Source organism: Pelobates fuscus, chromosome 8, assembly GCF_036172605.1.
Source record: "Pelobates fuscus isolate aPelFus1 chromosome 8, aPelFus1.pri, whole genome shotgun sequence".
Taxonomy (NCBI): Eukaryota; Metazoa; Chordata; class Amphibia; order Anura; family Pelobatidae; genus Pelobates; species Pelobates fuscus.
In genome coordinates, this window is record NC_086324.1 from 173,313,548 (window position 1) to 173,334,160 (window position 20,613).

The 20,613-nt window shown below is 42.9% G+C and overlaps 3 protein-coding genes across 6 annotated transcripts in view; 2 read left to right on the forward strand and 1 right to left on the reverse strand.

Annotated features, from left to right (window-relative positions):
* LOC134571372 (uncharacterized) overlaps window positions 1-587 on the forward strand; it is a 66,749-nt gene extending 66,162 nt beyond the window's left edge. The window contains exon 12 of the mRNA XM_063429573.1: window positions 508-587. Within this exon, the coding sequence (XP_063285643.1) occupies window positions 508-587 (80 nt within the window). The remainder of the gene's footprint in view (window positions 1-507) is intronic.
* The window catches only part of LOC134572063 (very long chain fatty acid elongase 4-like), a 596,371-nt gene that overhangs the window by 351,875 nt on the left and 223,883 nt on the right, over window positions 1-20,613 (reverse strand). The gene's annotated exons all lie outside the window — the stretch shown is intronic.
* Window positions 2,454-12,461, forward strand: LOC134571373 (uncharacterized). Its single transcript, XM_063429574.1, has 3 exons — window positions 2,454-2,547; window positions 5,618-5,974; window positions 12,117-12,461. The coding sequence occupies exons 1-3, from the start codon at window positions 2,454-2,456 to the stop codon at window positions 12,305-12,307; spliced, it is 642 nt and encodes a 213-aa protein (XP_063285644.1). The 3' UTR covers window positions 12,308-12,461.

The following is a 20,613-nucleotide window of genomic DNA, read 5'->3' on the forward strand; positions in this document are numbered from 1 at the left end:
GGACCTTGCACCCAGACCACTTCATTGAGCTGAAGTGGTCTGGGTGACTATAGTGTCCCTTAGCTATTTGCCGGCTGGTCGCAGATTTTAACCATCTGGTTCGAATTTTCAGGTTTCTGGCAACTTTTGGCCTGCAAAAAATTCAGACACATTTGGAGCATGTTTTGCAAAATCTGGATATTGTTAAACAGTGTGAACAATGTCATGATTTTTCAGTCCGAATGGCTCTGTATGCAGTCATTCGGTACGAGGTGCAGCCATTCGGTACGAGGTGCAGCCATTCGGTACGAGGTGCAGCCATTCGGTACGAGGTGCAGCCATTCGGTACGAGGTGCAGCCATTCGGTACGAGGTGCAGCCATTCGGTACGAGGTGCAGCCATTCGGTACGAGGGAATTTGAAGTTTATTGAACCTTTCTGTTTCAATGGGAGCATTTTAAATGTATCTGGTTTAAATATATTTAGAGAGACTGACAGAATAATATCAATCTATTTTCTTATCCCATAGGATCTCAGCATCCCAGGAAGAATTCCATTTCGACACATCAATTACAAGGGGTAAGAGATAAAATTACCTTCAAATTTTAATCTGTTAACAGAGAAATAATGTGAGATATGTATGTTTTCTTTTTGTATTAAAACATCTGTGAAGGAAATAAATTTAAATAATATCAAATTAAAAAAACACCCTTATCTGCATATTTAATGTAAGGCCTCTTTATTAGTCCTGATACAGACAGTAACAGCGGGTATTTATACATGAATAAAGGTGGTACTTATTGCTGGGACTGATCTTCAGGTGTCAATGTTCAATATCATTCTCTATCAAAACCAAGAATATTACCGCATGAAGGGTGGACAATATTTTTTGAGATGTGCTTAGGATGCATGTACAGATAACAAGTAATGGAAATAGTAGGGGTATGGGGTGGTGAGTTAAAGTTTATTTAAAAGGTTACTCAAACCAATAATAATGTCACCATTACCTTCCAAATACCGAATTTTATCCTGGCCAAGTTCCCCCGGCAGCCTAGCCCTCCTAAGTGACACCACTCCTGCTCACATCAGCAGGAGGAATATCAGGGAGGCTGGGGAGGACATACTGCCATTGATCACCAGTCACCATCATACTATGTGTGCCGGTCACAGGTGTCCAGTATGTACAGAATTTACATTAGCCAGCCGAGTGTTCCAAACTGCTAATGGTGGGATATATATCTATATGTTCAGTTTTTGGAGTGTTTTAGTGAGAAAACTAGTAGAATGTCAACTGCGCCAGATTGATCCATCGATAAACTTGGCTATTTCCTTGTGAGTCACAGTAGCTGGGGCCAACTGAGGTGTGCAAGGGCTCCAGTGATGGTCAGAGGTGCGAGAAGTGACAGCCGCCAGTAGCTTCTTGTTATATGCAAAAGGGTAATAAGCGCTCTCTTCTCAAGGGTGAGCAGCAGTTCACCAACAAGGTGTTCCCTCTACCTTGTGATAAATGGACAGATAAAATAGAAAGGTGAACAGCGCTAGAGATCAGAAATTGTACATACGTTTAGTAGAAATACTGGCCAGCGGAGTAACTTAAAAAAAAGGAGAAACAAAGATACAAATAATGGTACAGTATGTATGAACGATATAATTCCACAAGAACAAATGGGTTATATTCACACTCACACTTTGAGGAGCTATATCAGCTCGGTGTTGAGAGCTTGGACGGAATAATCCCCGTCTATGGATTTCTTGAGGTTCCAGATCGTTGGTGAGTTTATAGGTGTAAGTAATCGTTATATGAAAAACAAGAGTAAAATACGCCACATGGTCTAGTACGTAAATATAAAATATTGTAGTAAGAGTAGATGATCCTACTTACATATACTAGAGCAACGACCTGCTCTAGTTTGGAGAATTTCAGGTGGAATAATCCCCACCTCGGGATATAGTGGACCCAGGTATAGCAGCAAAGCAGTATTAAATAGGAAGGAGGACAAAAAAAATGACTGGATAGTTTAAAAATTATATATACTTTAATACAATAAGTAAAAAGTGAATAATACACTATAAAACCAGTCCTGTATAAAAGTCCAAAATTCTTCCTCACTTGACGCGTTTCGCCGAAGCTTTCTCAAAAGTGAATGCTTGCTGCTTGGGGTCCTTGAGATTATATACCTTCTCTGATGATGAAAATCGATTCTGCTGTGCATATTTCCTCATTTCCTGTTTTCAGCAAGATAGCATAGACAGGAAGTTCTCCGGACGCCATCTTGGATGTGGGCAATTTGTGGGAAAGTTCAAAAATAGGAATCAAAGGTATACAATAACATAATAACATATTGGATCAGATAGAAACTTGAATAATTACAGATATGGGCACACATAGGGTATATGATAGTGGAAATCGATTCTATTATGTGTATTTCCTCATTTCCTATTTTTGAACTTTCCCACAAATTGCCCACATCCAAGATGGCGTCCGGAGAACTTCCTGTCTATGCTATCTTGCTGAAAACAGGAAATGAGGAAATATGCACAGCAGAATCGATTTTCATCATCAGAGAAGGTATATAATCTCAAGGACCCCAAGCAGCAAGCATTCACTTTTGAGAAAGCTTCGGCGAAACGCGTCAAGTGAGGAAGAATTTTGGACTTTTATACAGGACTGGTTTTATAGTGTATTATTCACTTTTTACTTATTGTATTAAAGTATATATAATTTTTAAACTATCCAGTCATTTTTTTTGTCCTCCTTCCTATTTAATACTGCTTTGCTGCTATACCTGGGTCCACTATATCCCGAGGTGGGGATTATTCCACCTGAAATTCTCCAAACTAGAGCAGGTCGTTGCTCTAGTATATGTAAGTAGGATCATCTACTCTTACTACAATATTTTATATTTACGTACTAGACCATGTGGCGTATTTTACTCTTGTTTTTCATATAACGATTACTTACACCTATAAACTCACCAACGATCTGGAACCTCAAGAAATCCATAGACGGGGATTATTCCGTCCAAGCTCTCAACACCGAGCTGATATAGCTCCTCAAAGTGTGAGTGTGAATATAACCCATTTGTTCTTGTGGAATTATATCGTTCATACATACTGTACCATTATTTGTATCTTTGTTTCTCCTTTTTTTTTTAAGTTACTCCGCTGGCCAGTATTTCTACTAAACGCATGTACAATTTCTGATCTCTAGCGCTGTTCACCTTTCTATTTTAGCTTCTTGTTATATACAGACCGAAGGCTGCTGGGATAGATGATGCCAGTGCCTAGTGGTCAAGACTCTGTGCATTATGATAGAGCAGTGTGGCTGCAAGTGATGATGCCAGTGCCCAGTGCCAGCCCAGGAAAGTTTTTGGGAGGCTGTGGCACAGTGGGTGTGTGTCAGTATACATATGTGTATCAATGTGTGTTTGTGAGTCAGTGTGTATTTTTTGAGTCATACAAAGGTTTAATATTAATAACCATATGCACACATATATATATATATTAAGTATTCTAAACATATATAGATATGTATATGTATTTTTATGTTTATAAAATATTCATTAATAATAATATAAACATATACATACATTAGAGGAAAAACAAAGATAAATACAAGGTTAAATACAGATGTTTAATTTTAAGGTTTGGGGTGTTCCTTTACCGGTCTAGATGGCAGACAAACCCCCAATATTAAGTTTATTTTCTATATTTCCCTATTAGCAAGGTCTTTCTCCCTCTCTGTCAGGTCCGGGGAGATTGACAGGGACGACAGTCTCCCTTCCTCTCCATCTGACATTATCACATGTACAACTATTTCTGTGAATACGCCAACCAATCAAATGCAGCGATCACCCTGTAAAATGCTTATCCTGCCATTAGAGTTAAACATTTTACAGGGTGATGTGTAAGGATTTCTGCCGCCCTAGGCAAACAAAAAATTGTCACTCCCATGTGCTCTGCCCACCTTGTGACACCATAATGCCCTACCCATATGATCTGCCATATGAGCCACGCCAGTGCTGCACACAGTGTGTGTTTACATTAAAAAGCCTGCAGGGACAGACTTTAGACACCAGAACCACTACATTGAGCTGTAGTGGTTCTGGTGACTATATTGTCCCTTTAATGTGAGGTAAATTAGAGATTAGTCCCATTAATAATATACTGGATTGCCTACTTACCACCAGATGAGGCCAAGAGGATAATGATGGCCTCTGGCTGCTTTCTGGCTCCACTGGTCTGGTGTTAAAACAGGCTCTCTGGAGTCAGTGCTCACAAAAATCAACGAACAGGAAGCAGCTCCATTTTTGGGGCACCTTACACAGATCACGGTTTGGGCCCCTCAGGGTACGACCGTGAGTATGCCTACAAGACCCATTCATAAGTCCACCTACATGGCCCACCCATGAGTTCGCTCACGGGGAGTGGTGTGTATGTGTGTAGGGGATGTGTTATAGTACAGGATGTAATGTGTGTGTGTTCTTATGAAATGTAGTGTATAGGGATGTAGTGTGTGTGTGTGTGTGTGTGTGTATATGTGTGTGGGATGCATTGTGTGAATCTGTGTTTGTATATGTAAGTGATGCAAGGTGTGTTTCTGAGTATGTAATGTATGTAAGGGGTGCATTGAGTGTGTGTAAGAGATGCATTGTTTCTGTGTGTGTAAGAGAAGCAGTGTGTGCTTGTTTGCCTAAGGGATGCATGGTGTGTTTTGTATGTAAGGGATGCAGTGTGTGTAATGGATGCATTGTGTGTGTGTGTGTGCATGTGTGTGTGTGTGTAGGGATGCATTGTGTGTTTCTGTGTGTGTGTGTGTGTGTAGGGATGCATTGTGTGTTTCTGTGTATGTATAATGATTTATTGTGTGTATGTGTAGTGTAGTTTAGTAGACATGCAAGTAGGGGCATAATTTACTAATACGAAGTATTTTTTACTTAGTATTAGTAAATGTGGCTGAAAGACCAATTTAGGTCTTTCAGCCTTTTAGTAGATAGCTCCCTGATACCGTGGGAATTAGGGAGTTATCTACTAAGCGGCTGCAAGATGCAGCCTCGGCAATGAATAGGATCGGAGTTTCATTCATTAGAATGAAATTCCGATCTGAACAAAGTCCCGAATTGTGTCCTAACACCAATGGAGAAACTGTTCTCATTCTGTTACGACGAAATTTGGTAGTTTCTCCGGTGTTCTGTCTAAGTGGCAGGACGTTCAGGAAAAGTGAAAGGAGGCTTTGCGGGAACACAGATCAAAGGTGAGAATTCTGGGAAAATTTCTCTGACCACCGGAAATGAAGCGCGCTTTGCTCCTGCGCTGGTCAGAGATGGTCATGGCGAAGGAATTATGTTATGTTTTAAAGAAAACTAGAGCAGACCGGAAGAAATGAAGAACAGATCCTGAGAGAAGAGGAATCGATTAAAGAAAGGCAAGTTCAGAATGACAGCGCCGCTTTAATTTGATTGCTGGTATCACTAACACATTTAATAGTCGTGGACCTGTTCCCTTGGTAGATTTGTGTTAACTAGGATTAATATGGTAAATTCACACTGCGATAAAATATCACATCACAAATCCAAAGGGTTTATAGGAGCTTGAAGAGTAAACAAGGCCATGTAGGTGATGTGTTTGATCACTTACAGTAAGTATAGCTTTGTACATCAGACATGATCAATATTGGGATATGTTACTAAGTTACTTTTTTTTATGTTTATCCCAGTTTGTTAGTGAGAAATACAGAGTTGGGATTTTCTCCAGATCAGCGGAGGAGGAATACTCCTGGCTGCAGACCCTGCTCAGATCTAAGGGGTTCAGGGATCGGGTTCAGGAGGTCAGACCCTGTTACATCTCTAACTCCGGGTACCGACAGTTCACACAGAATGTGTCTCAATGCACGTTTGGGATTCTGTATCACACCAAGAACAGAGGGAGGATTAATATCACTGATGTGACGGACTCTCTGTACGACAAAGAGCTGGAATATCTGTCTGAGAAACTAGGTAAGACATACATTTGTTCCTGCATAACATTGAGCATCTTTTGCATTACTTCTGACTAATAAATTATATAATCAAGAAGATACAACCAAATACGTACAGTGCGGAAAAGAAGAGTACCACCATAGTAACACCTAATAAAGAAACAGGTTTCACCCCTAAGGATCTTCAGAGATACTATGCCAGGTCTTTTCTACAATAGCCCAGGAGTGCCGTTATCTAAATCGACTTTTCAAGTCTGCTGCTTGCAGGGTCCTCTGTTCAATTTCTTACTCTATATTGCCTTCTGTTATGGTGTTACTATGAGATATATCTGCCGCTTTGGGGCAGTTTTAAATGTTTCATTGTTACGGTACAACATTGCAACTTGGCCACTGTGTAAAATAACCATGTTCATATTGTTTTCTCAGGGACATTTATTTATAGTTTTAAAGGGACACTATAGTCACCAGATCCACTTTAGCTTAATGTAGTTGTTCTGGTGAGTATAATCATTGCCTTCAGGCATTTTAATGCAAACACTGCCTTTTTAGAGAAAATTGATTCAATGCATCTCTGTCAGGAACAGCACGGGGATCCAATACGCAGAGTGCAAATAGGAGAACATTTACCGGGCCTTAGAATGGCCGGACTAACGTTGGAAAGGACAGAGAATAGTCAGGGACAAGCCAAGGTCAAGGGAGCCAGAAAACAGGTAAGCGAATAAACAAGCTGAGTCAAAGTGAAGGAGAACACAGAATAGTCAAAACCAGAGCCAAGTCAAATACCAATAAACCAAACCAGAGTAGGCACTATAGGGAATAATCAAGCTTGAGCCACCACAGGGCAATGATTCATTGCAAATTATTCCTTTTTATAGCTTGGCTCTTTAAGTGATGGCCACACCCCCAAAACGTCTGAATTGGAAGGTTTTGGCGGGCTGTGACATCATCGACGTCATGACGTTGGAGTGCATGCGCCGCCTCATAAAAAGGGGCGGAGCTACCGCGCCCAGCGTCCGGACGGAAGAGATGAGAGGAGGGAGTGTGAGGAGTGTCTCCATCTGGTGGGAGAAGACTGACAGGCTGGATCCCTGCCTGGGCAATGGCAGCAGGTACCCAGGCAATCTCTATGAGGAGGTGCTGATTGGTTAAAATGGCGTTAGGACCTACCCCCATCCTTGCTTATTTCAGCCATCCCAATGCTTTCCCTACGGGAAAACATTGGATTGGCTAAAAATAATAAATTCTGATGATGTCACCAAAGAGTAGACATGTGCAATTTTAATTTGGTCCAAATTAAAATTCGGCGAAATTTCAGGTAATTCGGACATTCGGGTGCTTCCGAATGTCCGAATAGTTGAATTGCCGAAGTTGCAGAAGTGTCAAAGTGCCGAAGTTCCGAAGCACAGTATTGCCACAGTAATATACTTACCCAGTGAAAGAAGAAGAATGTTACACTGTATACAATTTCAAATAAAAAGTATACAAACATAGCCAGGATTCAGCTGTAAGCATGTGCAACACTTACAACAATCAAGTAACATACATTTATATAAAATGTAAGTTACTTAGCCAGTCAATGTTATGACAGGGATGAATAAGTAGATAACTCCCTAATTCCCACGGTATTAGGGAGCTATCTACTAAAAGGCTGAAAGACCTAAATTGGTCTTTCAGACAAATTTACTAATACTAAGTAAAGATTACTTAGCATTAGTAAATTATGGCATGTCTATTAAACAGTGAGCAGACTGTGGCTGCTCACTGTAAAAAAAAAAAAGGGCCCCCACCCGCGAAGTGCGAGTGGGGGCTTTTAAACTAAAGGGGGGACCTATTACCCCCCTGCCCCCACCCCTGAGCGGCGGGTGGTGGCCCTAAATAAAAATTGTGGGGGGGGACTTAATGTCCTCCCACCCTGGCCCCCACCCTGAGCGGTGGGTGGGGGCCCTAAACAAGAATAAGGGGGGGGCTAATGTCCTCCCCCTTGGCCCCCACCCCTGAGCCGTGGGTGGGGGGGGGCCCTAAACAAGAATAAGGGGGGGAACCTAATGACTGAGCTCTGCAGGGCGGGGGAAGGCTTATAAAGCTTTGACCCGCCCTGCAATTAGGCTCAGAGCACTCTGATTGGTGGGTTTAAGCCATCCAATCGGAGTGCTCTGACAGGTAAATGAAGAGACTGACAGGTAAGTCTCTACATTTACCTGTCACAGCACTCTGATTGGTTGGTTTGAAATCCACCAATCAGAGTGCTCTGTGTCATTTTACACAGCGAGGGAAAGTTCTTTGGAATTTTACCACGCTGTGTAATTTGACTCATAACTCTCTGATTGGTTACTGCTCACTGTTTACTAGACATGCCCCTACTCGCGGTATAGTAAGTAGGGGTATAATTTACTAATACTATGTAATCTTTACTTTAAATTGGTCTTTCAGCCTTTTGGTTGATAACTCCCTAATACCGTGGGAATTAGGGAGTTATCTATCAAGCGGCTACAACAAAAGTCCCGAAATGCCGGAGTTCCGAAGTTGACGAAGTTCTGAAGTGTCTAAGATCCGAAGTGCCGAAGTGACGAATTGCCAAAGTCCCGAATTGAGGAAGTCCCAAATTTCGGAATGCCGAACCGAAACAAATATTTTCCCCATGCACATGCCTACCAAAGAGGTGGATCGGGGGCAGTCTGTTTTAACCCCTTTTAAGGGGGCTAAGGGTGGAAGAAACACCTAAATGGTGCTCTTAACGTTATAGAATCAGGAATACATGTTTGTGTTCCTAAACCTATAGTGCTCCTATAATGCTTTTTAAGTATTTAATAAAAGTTACATTTTAAAGTTCACTGCTCCCATTTACCACTCACCTCTCACTTAGAATATTTCTTCTTTTTTTGAGTCCGATTAGTATATGATAGTCCATATTGAAAAGGATGGTTTTAGTGTAGATTGGTTGGAATACAGATAGATAGTCCATATGAATTTGGATAGTGTAAAAGTTTTTGTACCCCAGAACACTGGATTAAAAACAACACTTCTTTGATTATTATTTTTTTTTATTGCAATTTAGTGGGTATTCCTTCAAAGAAAACATGTAATTATTTTTCCCGCACATTTTCTTCTAGGGTATTTGAAATAACAACTTGCAAAAGCTGCTGACCTGCTGTCTGCAGCAATTGCAAGTTCTCCCCTCATTCCCCGATACAGATATTCAGTCTGTGGCAGAGAATACTCGAATCCGAGACTTCTCATTGAAAAGCCTCTATGCTGGAGCTGTGAGCATTCAATCAGTGCTTTTCTAGAAATACAGCTCATTGAGAAGGTGGAAGACAGGCATGCTCTGTGGAGCTAACGAAAATAGTTGAAAACCTAATTGACAGCCAGGGAAGTGTTTTTTTTTTTCTACTGAAATCAACCCTTTTAAAACTGTCACAAAAATACGACAGACTCCAGACATATAAAGCAGTTCAGCGACAGGGCCAGATTAAGATCCCAGTGGACCTGGTGCTGACAATTATGAGGGGCCCAAGTACAGAATCTTATCGACCAAAAACTCTAAAACAGTCCTACCTCCCAAGCGCCATGTTTCTGGTGGAGATATTGCCGGAGGGAAACTCACAGGATGCAGCTATAAGAAAACTCAGTTTCTTTTAAAATACGCTAATCTCTCTCTAATTAATGCTTTCATCTTTCAAGTAAATCCATACCCCCTAACAGCCGTGTCCAGTGAAGCAGGAAGTCAATGGCAACTGCCGCGAATCATGTAACCAGAACTCCAGAAAGGGACATACATGCCCAAAAAAGAGGCATGTCTGCCAAAGAATTGGAAGGCCAGCCTGGCATGAATGCATGTCAGGCTGCCTGCCAATCATGCATGTTGGCCAACAGCATCCTGAGCTTGGCATAAATGCGTCTAATGATGCGCTCGCTCCACGCTTTCGAAGGACTGTCCCCTAGCACTCGCTGGTCCACTTGTCTCCTTACCTTCTTACTAGCAGCCAGAAGCTCCTGGTATACAGTCTGAGACAGAGATAAGGTGAATATAGTGACTGTAGAAGAAAGGGGACATGCCATACTGTTAGAGAGACCAAAGTCAGCATTACCTTAACTAATTTCATTACAGTCAGTCCACACAAGTTTTGTTACCATGTATCCCTCTTAAGTGTCCATACTTAAGTAAGAATATGTGAAGAGTAGTTAGGGTTGCCACCTTTCTTGGAACAAAAATACAGGCCTTACTAATTTGCATAACTACTCATGTAAGCGTGACATCACCTGATGTAAATTACAAGTAGTGACATAAGAGAAAATTCTGTAAAATCACCAAAAAACTACTTAGAGTTTGATTCTGCTGTATAGATAGATTGCTCCCAGTGTCCCCATGTCGCCCAGTGTCCGTGTCCCTATGTTTCCCAGTGTCCCCATGTCATATGGGGACACTGGGAGACTTGGGTACACTGAGCCGCTAGGGACACAATGTCCCCATGTCTCCTAGTGTTTCAGTGTCCCTAGGGACAATGGCTGGGAGACATGGGGACACATTGGGGCACTGAGACACCAAGGACACAGGCTGGGAGACATGGGGATACCGAGACACCAAGGACACTGGCTGGGAGACAAGTTTTTTTTTTTTTTTGTTTTTTTTTATCAATGGGCCTATTCCATTAGCCTGGGCCTGGAGCTGCAGCTCCATCAGCCCCTATGTTAAATTGGCCCTGTTCAGCGAGATAAAGAGGATATAGAGCAAGCTGACAGCTGAAGGTTTCTCTTGTGTCATCCACAGAAATTCTGTTGGCCATCAATATTTCACAGCAGGATTGTTGTTACACTCCGGACCCCCAGATGTTGATGGATGGAAACTCCTCAAATTCTTTTAATGCAGTAAAATTATGAAAGTTGTAGTCCAACATCTTGGCTACCTTGTTTGGTAGAGTTTTTTTTTTGGAGTATACAGTTGTAATCAAAATTAATCATCCACTGAATATCATGTTTATTGTCAAAATTTACAAACTTTAGGCTGCTTGCAATGAACAAATCAAGCAAAACACATTGAAATGATTAGCTCAACACAACGAATGCTTCAAGTGGTTTCCCCGAATTCAACTGAAAATGCAACTTATGACTTCTCCAGTTTCAAAATGATTCAACCCTCTGAATAGAATCCATCACAACAGCACAAATATGCAAAACAGATGTTGTCTCAAGCACACCTGATGCAAAAAATCAAGGGCTTCATTAGTTTCACCAGGTGTGCTTGAGCTGGAAAACTTAAAATACCTTACCTGGCTAGGGGTTTACTGAGTGTCACGTTTGACTGCTTGTTAGAAATATAGCCAATTCAAAAGAATGGTCCACAAACTTAAGATAAGAGATCATTGCCCTTCACCAACAAGGGCAGGATACAAAAACATAGCAAAGGCACTGAATGTTCCTAGAGACACAGCTGAAAGCATAATTTGCTAGTTAAAAGTTGAAGGAACAGTTGTTACACTAACTGGATGGGGCACAATAAGGAAGCTATCAATTGCTGCGACCAGATTTCTGAGAAGGCAGGTCATGAAAAACCCTTGAGTGACTGCAAAATACCTGTAGCAAGACTTGGTGGCAACAGGCACTGAGGTTTCAGTGATCACAGTAAGGTGCATACTAAATGCAGAAAGTTACCATGCCAGAACTCCAATAACTACACCACTACTGACCAAAAACCACAAGAAAAGTTGAACATGCTCAAAAAAATCATTCAAATAAGCCACAGAAGTTTCGGGATAATCCAATGGAAGGACAAGACATTCTTAAGGCGATGAATGAACGAGTCAGTAAATGAAACATACGACATACAATCCAACACAATCAGATTCTATATTCCATTGGTTTCCGCAGTCATTGCTTTCATTTTAGAACCTTTCCATAGATTCTTTGTTCTCCATAAGGGTGTTCTGGTAGGAGTATTTCCATACAGACATGTCCCCCATTCTTCATGTCAATATTTTTAAGTCTCCAGAAGAGGGCTGATGCTGTAGTCTTCTCTAATCAGACTCACTCCAACCTCTACTGAGTAAAACAGAACCAGTGTTTACCCTTTTTACATTACCTTAAAGTTTAGTGAAGTTATAAAGGTCATAATATGTTTAATTATCCCACCTAAGATGAATAATAGTCTTTTATTTGTTACACAGGGAAGAAAAAAGTAGTTGTGGTGATTGATGATCTGAAGGACAGTGGATCAGAACAGAAGATCAGGATCCTGGAGAACCAGCCAAGCATTGGAAGACTGGCCCAAAATCTAATCCTCATCGGTAGCAAAGATAAAATGTCAAACAAGACGGACATCATATCCCACAGAGATCTGTTTGCCAATTCTATGTAATATCAGCTCTTATTATAAATTCACAATATGTAACTGCTGTTTGTTAAATGTATTGTCTTATTATTGTCGTTATTCATACTTTATAAATGCACTAAGTTGGTCGTCTACATTATGCAGTGAGATATTCACACTGAGCCTCTGATGAAGTAACTCAGGGCTCATTTATAATCATTACGTTTTACCTCTCTAAAGTGCACGTCACTAGACTTAAGTTTTAAACAGATTGCAATTTTGGAGGATTGGCGGTACTTCCCCCCCCATTGTTACTGTTAGTGACTCCATAGAGAATATATAATGGGATCCATTAACTATTACAAAGAAACTGTTTTTTGACTGATTTCCAACTTTGTCGCTACAATTTACCAGCTGGTGCTATATCCTAAAATGTAAATCCTGCCTCTGCCTGGTGCAAACAAGTTACCAGCTAACTCCCCATACATCCTGTAAGAAAATTCATGTGCAGGTGTGTTGCTGGGCTTGAGCCAACCCCCTAAACCGAGACATACTTTGACCCAAGGTACTCTGGAGGGATCCAACAGAAGAGGTTTGAATCTTCTCAAGGCCTTAGGTGAAGCTTGAACATGAGGTCCCCATCAACACCCCTACAAGCCATAATAAAATTAACTGGCTAGGGTCTCTGGTGTCTGGAGTGCCCTCCTGCTGTCCTTTCATTCAGTATTAAACTTTTTTTTATTGTTTTTATATTTTAACTATAAGTAAGAGTTCCAATAACCTGTCCCTTGCTGCGTGGGATAATACGGAGGCATTAACCTAAGAAGCAATGAGCAGCTGTGATTGGCTGAGAGTGTCTGCTGGCTGCTTTTTTAACACAATAAATTATAATAAACTTTAAAATATTTACAATCAATTAAATTACTAGTAGCAACAATAGTAAATAATACTCACATTAATATTCATTTACAATAAATGGCATAACTCACAATCACAGTGAGACCACTAGAGAGTAAAGTATTTAATAAATACTGTAAGTAAATAAGTAATAAGTAAATCGCATTATTTGTGCTGCAAGTGATTAATTCTGTCATCTGAGATATTTTTGGGGGTATTTTTATGTTTCTACTGCTTTACATCCCAAGCAATTGCCACAATTCAAAAATCTATTTTCTTCATGTTCTTTAGGTGAATCTTTTATAATAATTACTTAGGGAGACTCCAGGCACTCAGACCACTTCTGCCGATTGGAGTGGTCTGGGTGCCAACTCCCACTACCCTTAACCCTGCAACATCAAATATTGCAGTTTTCATAAACGGCAATATTTACATTGCTGCGGGGGTTCTCCCTCTCCCTGGGGTCTAGTGGGGCTGCTGGGTGGGCGGCGCTGGCGAGGGAGAACTTTCCCCTGAGTGGTCTGCTCAGCTCCCTCGCGCGCCGCAGTGTGATGCTGGGAGCTGAAATATGACGTCATATTCCGGCTCCCAGCATCACTGTGCGGCGCACGAGGGAGCTTGCAGACCGCTCAGAGGAAAGTGCTCCCTCGCCAGCGCCGCTCGCCCACCCAGCAGCCCGCACGCCCGGCCGGCTTGTCAGTTAGCCACAAGGCTAACAAGACATTTGCCCTGGGCAATTGGGGGCGTCTTTTTTTGCTGCTCCCTGGAAAATGCTGCCCAAGGCAAATGCCTTGTTTGCCTTTTGGCTAAAATGTCCCTGGCCTTATCATTGATTTATAAAGAGAAAAAAATATATTTTCATCCTAAGCAGAGCCATAGCCACTGCAGACTCCACAACCGTTGTAGCTTAACTGGAGTCTCGTCGTCTTCCTTCCACCCTGGATCAGCTTCTGTCCTCCAGGACCGTGTGGGAAAGACCTCTCCTCCAGGAGAGCGTTACAGGAACAAGCTCTTACAAGAGCTAAGTGATTATAACCCAGGTGAGTATACAAAGTATAGCAATCCCCAGTGTGATTATAGCAGTTCCCCTCCAATCACGAGACAAGACTACGTGTTGAGGGTCAAACAGGAACAGCATGCACTGAGGCTTTATTGCTTTGTTTATGCAGGTTTTCCCACAAGGTTACCACCCACGTGGACCTTGTGGGATACGGGACATGCAGTTACAATAGCCAATCAAAACATTACAGTACAGTCAGACACTCCCAGCCAAGGCACACAAACCCTCCCCTCTGCCTGTGATATAATTACTGAACACAATGGGCTAACTTAATTATCACAGCCAGGAAAATATACAGTTTTAAACAAAATTTACAACTTCAAAACTATACAAACAATTTCCATAAATATTCTGAACCAACATAATCAGTATACAAACATATTCAAAAATCATACAATTTGGTCCAGTGGTTCAAAAGATAGATGGAAGTCCTATTTGACCGACTGCAAGCATGGCTTTCATGCCCAAAACAGTTCCACAGATTTAGGCTGTGCAGCCGGTCTATCTTCTCCTCTATCCTGGAGATAATTGGCTTAAGTGCGTGTGGTAAGCCAATTATCTCTAGGTACAGAAAATATCCAAGTCCAAAAACTGTTACAAAAACGACATAAAAATACATAACGTATTAATCCAGCCATGTTAAGCTATGATAAAAAAATGTACATTGTTCACTCATCCCCTACTGTATCTATTGTTTTTGAAACCAGTGTGTGGAATGCCATTGGGGTACCACAAGCATGTATATTACAACCATAAGCACTACAAAAATAAAGAATAAAACTAAATAATTACTTATATAATAAAATGTTTAACTTACATGTCCAACATATCCCCAGATAGCTTGGATCTGAGCGCTCAATATGTCAGAAAAGCGCTCAGATCTCACGAATACAGTTGGATCGCCAAGGGGTTAAGCTGATAAGAGATTTGAGGAGGGACAAAGCAGCCAGTTTCAACTGGTCTGGTACTGTCCCTGGGACAAAGCCCTGCTGGAGAAGAATGGGACAGGAAAAAGGCACATTCTCCCATGGAATCAAAGGAGCAGAAACAGTGCAATAAAATCCAAAATGCCCAAATAAAGTTTTTTGTTTTTTTTAAAGGGCACAATCTCACAGGGGCCATAGTCACAGGGCAAGAAGCAGGCCTCTCCAGGACCAAGTGGCGAAGGGCACAACATCGATTAAAGGCCAAATGCCCCAGGAGCTGTTCTGACATGCGGCCAGCCAGCATGGTGGTCCGGCCCTGCCACCGAAAATTATATGTTTTAGTATACACTAAGTTAACTGCTAAGTCATATGTCTTATCCCACCATGTTTCTGCTATGCCTATAAAGTCATATTGCTTAGTGTATGCTATTGCCTCTAGTTCCCCCATTTTTTATTTAGGCTCCTTGCATTAGTAAGCATACAATTAATATTATCACAGGTAACTTCTAATTTGTGTTCATTTATTTTATTCAGGGCCGCCACCAGAAATGTTGGGGCCCCTAACTCAGCTCAGGGTCTGGGCCCCCAGGGGCCCGCCTCCAAATACCGCCCACTGGGTCCACCTCCAAATACCGCCCACAGGAATACATACACAGACACAAACACACACACACTGATACAAAAGGACACAGATACATACTAACAGACACACATACGGAAACAGACATACACGCATACATACTGACACACACATACTAAGACATACACACAGGCATACATAGTAAAAGACAGACACATACTAACATACATACAGACACACATGCACGAAGACATAAAGACACATACATACATACAGACACCGACATACATACATACATACACACATTCATACATACAGACACTGACATCCATACACACATACATACATACAGACACTGACATCCATACACACATACATTCATAATGACATACATTCATACATACAGACTGACATACATGCATACATACAGACCTACTGACAGACATACATGCATTCAGACATCCATACACACAGACATACGTTCATAATGATATGCAGACATACATTCATACTGACACACACATATACATACAGACAGACAGACATACATAGACATACATGCAGTCAGACAGACAGACATAGACATACATACATACATGCATGCATGCATCCAGACATACATACATACAGACAGTCAGGCATACACATACATACATACACAGACATACATGCATGCATACAGACATACACACATGCATACAGACATAGACATACATAGACATACATGCATACAGACATACCTACATACATACAGACATACATACAGACACATACATAGACATACATTCATACATACAGACTGACATACATGCATACATACAGACCTACTGACAGACATACATGCAGACATCCATACACACAGACATACGTTCATAATGATATGCAGACATACATTCATACTGACACACACATATACATACAGACAGATAGACATACATAGACATACATGCATACAGACATACATTAACATGAATGGGGAAGATCATGAATCAGGACCAGGGACTGAACCATGGGTTAACATTAATGAGGAAGATCCTGAGTCAGGACCAGGGACTGAACAAGGGGTTAACAATGTTAACCCCTGGCTCAGTCCCTGGTCCTGATTCAGGGAAGATATGGGAAGATCCTGAGTCATGACCAGGACCTGACCCAGGGGTTAACATGAATGGGGAAGATCCTTAGTCAGGACCAGGACATGAACCAGGGGTTAACATGAATGGGGAAGATCCTGAATCAGGACCAGGTACTGAACCAGGGGTTAACATGAATGGGGAAGATCCTGAATCAGGACAAGGGACTGAACCAGTGGTTAACATGAATGGGGAAGATCCTGAATCAGGACCAGGGCCTAAACCAGGGGTTAACATAAATGGGGAAGATCCTGAATCAGGGCCAGGGCCTGAACCAGGGGTTAACATAAATGGGGAAGATCCTGAATCAGGGCCAGGGCCTGAACCAGGGGTTAACATAAATGGGGAAGATCATGAATCAGGAACAGGGACTGAACCAGGGGTTAACATGAATGGTGACGGATTCCCAGCAAGCAAACGCTATGTGAACCACAGCAACGCGTCCAGTCGTGATTCTCTTACCAGTGCCTGATCTAGCCCAGCCAACGAATCTTCCCATTCCGTCCAGACCTTACTGTAAGCAGCCCAAGTGCCAGGTGCCACCGAAGCTCTCACATATCCCCCAAGCATGATGCCCTGAGCTGCCACATCTCCTCCGGGCACGCCTGTCCTACTTCCAGCGCTCCTGGCGCCACCATCCGAAACCGGGACCACTGTGAACAAGACAAGACGTCAGCTATGACGTTCAGATACCCGGGCACATGCCTTGCACGAAAAACCACATTGAGCGACATGCAAAGCAAAACAAAGCGCCGCAACAACCATACCACCAGCTGGGAAGCCGCCGACAGATTGTTAACTGCGTGTACCACCACCATGTTGTCTGAAAAGAAAACTACTTTACAGTTCCACAGTGCCACCACCAATGGGAACAATTCCAGGAATGCCAGGTTCCGGATGAGTGGGCTCTCACTCCACTCAGCTGGCCACCGCTCCGCGCACAAGCGACCACCGAAGTAAGCCCCAAAGCCTATGCTACCCGAAGCATCCCTGAAGAGCTCGAGTTCCTCCACCCATATCCCCGTCATCTGAAAGAACACCGTGCCATTAAAGTCATCAAAAACGCTCCCCACACTTCCAGATCGGCCCGCATACTTGCCGGCACCCTGATGAAATGGTGTGGCGACCGCACCCCTGCCGTTGCCGCAGACAGGCTCCGGCTAAAGATCCACCCCATTGGCATAACTTTGCAGGCTAAGTTAAGATTGCCCAGGAGTGATTGCAGTTGCTGCAAAGTCACCTTGCGCACCCGCAGCACCTCCTCCACGACCCCCCGAATCCCCATGAGCTTATCCTGAGGCAGCCGACACTCCCCCTGCAACGAATCAATTTCGAGACCCAAGAAACGGAGAAATTCTGTAGGGCCATCCATCTTACCTGCAGCAAGCGGCACCCCGAACTGCCCTGCCACCCATTCAATAGTACGCAGAAGATGAAGACAGTCTACCGAGTTCACCGGGCCCACATAGAAGAAATCATCCAAGTAGTGCACCACTGACTTACTCCCAGCCTCCTCCTTAACCACCCACTCCAGAAATTAACTGAATGCCTCAAAGTAACAGAACGAAATCGAACAGCCCATGGGGAGACACAAGTCGACGAAGTACCCCCCGTCAAAATAACAACTCAGCAGGTCGTGACAATTAGGGTGAAAGGAAAGCAAGCGGAAAGCTGCCTCCACATCCATCAGGGCCCCCGTAGAATTGTGTAACACAGAGGACTGATAGGTAACGTATACCGGACCTTAGAATGGCCGGACTAACGTACCAAAGAATAGTCAGGAATAGCCGAGGTCAAGGGACACAGAAAGAGACACAGTGTGCTGTTACACAGTTAATATTCTCGTTATTGTAGATGCAATTTACATAGCATATTCTGTGATTTATTTACCTTGTATTTTTCTATGGGTAGGTATTTGCTGCCACCTTCTGGCCCATTTTGGTAATGCTCTTGTTCCTCCTGTGAGCATCTTACATCATTTCCTGCTATGTAAACTCCGCCCTGTTCTTGCTGTACTTCCTGTGTCATGGCGACTTACATTTGCCTCATGAAACTGGGACTCTGGTATTTCACATGTTAAGTTAAGGAAAGCATCTTTTGACCGCATAATACTGAAATCCATTCATTCTGCTGTATTCCTGTTGTGTCATGTTCAGAATAAACCAGCTTTTGGATGAGACTAGTATTGGTGAGTTCAGCTATCTGAGGAGGATTGTCCGCAGTGACCGTATCTGCTTATACAGGCCAAGCACAGAGGGCTCACAAGGGTTAGATCACTATCAAAACAATCCGAGTCAGAATACACAGTGATAAGGAAAAGCCAAGGGTCAGGGATGCCAGAAAACGGGGAACTCAAAATTAATGCCAAAGTCAAATTACCAGAATAACCAGAATCAATAACGCGCTCTCGGACAACCACAGGGCACTGAGCAGGATGAGAACTGGGCCTAAATACCCCTCCTCTGGATCTGATAGGCTGTAATCGTCCTTTGACCCCAAATGCAGTTACCAGGTTACAATTTGCATAATTGCAGCTCAGCACAAACCCTCCTGTGGATTTGATTGCTGCTCGGCACAACTTTTCCTGTCAGGACAGTAATATTGCTGAGCACAACTTTTCCTGTCTGAACAGTAAATGCCGTTAATCGCATTTTTATAAGCGGATGAATACGTGACATTACCCCCCACCTGAAGAACGCCCACCAGGCAGAAGAGCTGGCATCCGGGCAGAGCGCAGCTGGCCTCTGCCCTATCTATGCCATTGTTACAGGGCAGGACTGTGCTCTGGGTTACCCAGCTGAAGCGCTAGCACCAGGGCAGAGCACCGCTGATCTCTGCCCCCAAAGTAACCTCCACTCCAAGCCAGAGAGCCCCCCAGAGACCGGGAGTACCAGATACCAACACAAACTTGGTGGACTCACTGGACAGAGACAGGCTACCAAATTCACCAGGTCCAGCATATGGTTGTGGGTGGGCTGCCAGACTAACTCAGGTACCGACCGGCATGAAGTCAGGTACCTGGGTAGTCTTCCCTTGGGGGGAAAGATATGTGGCGAAAGTAACCTCGCCACTTATACTTGGAGAGGCCTGCTTGCCAGCCTATAGCCCTGTGACTATGGACCATGTCTAAAACTTTGTTTCCAGACAGTAGAAATGCTTGTTCATGCCTTTTTCCTATGGGGTTTGGTAAATGGAGTTTACAGAACAAACTTTCGAACAGCCAGCCACCCTGCATGTGGAGTGTGTTGCTTGTTAACCACCCAGAAGCTGTGGTTAACAGCAGCTTAATTGACGAGCGGCTGGGTGGTCGTCGTTCATATGAACAAACACGTGGCGTTGGCCATTTTGTTTAGCCGAACACGCTCAGCTGTGTTTTGTCGTCGATCGCCTGGAACTAAAATTGGACACGCAAAGGTGCGAACACTGCTGAGACTTCCACCTTCCGTGCGTTCGGCTAAGTTCATATGAACAGAGCGCTATTCAGGGAGAACATACTAACAAATGTATTGAAGTAATGCACAAACGGATCCGTTCGTGCAATTTGTACCTTATTTGAAGGAGAAGATAGACCGAACGCACAGCCTGAATCTGTGGAATTATTTTGGGCATGAAAATCATGCGTGCGGTCGGTCAAAAGAGACTTCCACAAAACTTTTTAACCCCTGCTCTGATCTGGGTGATTTTTAGATAGGTTGCTCACCCAAATCATGGCTATCCAGGGATATATATATATGTTTTGGGATGTTTTCTAGACTTTGGGG

Bases quoted from the DNA above. Each gene is read 5' to 3' on its own strand.
- LOC134571373 (XM_063429574.1), top strand. From the start codon at position 2,454: ATGGCGTCCGGAGAACTTCCTGTCTATGCTATCTTGCTGAAAACAGGA. The intron at 2,548-5,617 runs GTATATAATCTC...GATCACTTACAG, and splicing joins GATTTTCATCATCAGAGAAG to TAAGTATAGCTTTGTACATC. The intron at 5,975-12,116 runs GTAAGACATACA...TTTGTTACACAG, and splicing joins ATATCTGTCTGAGAAACTAG to GGAAGAAAAAAGTAGTTGTG.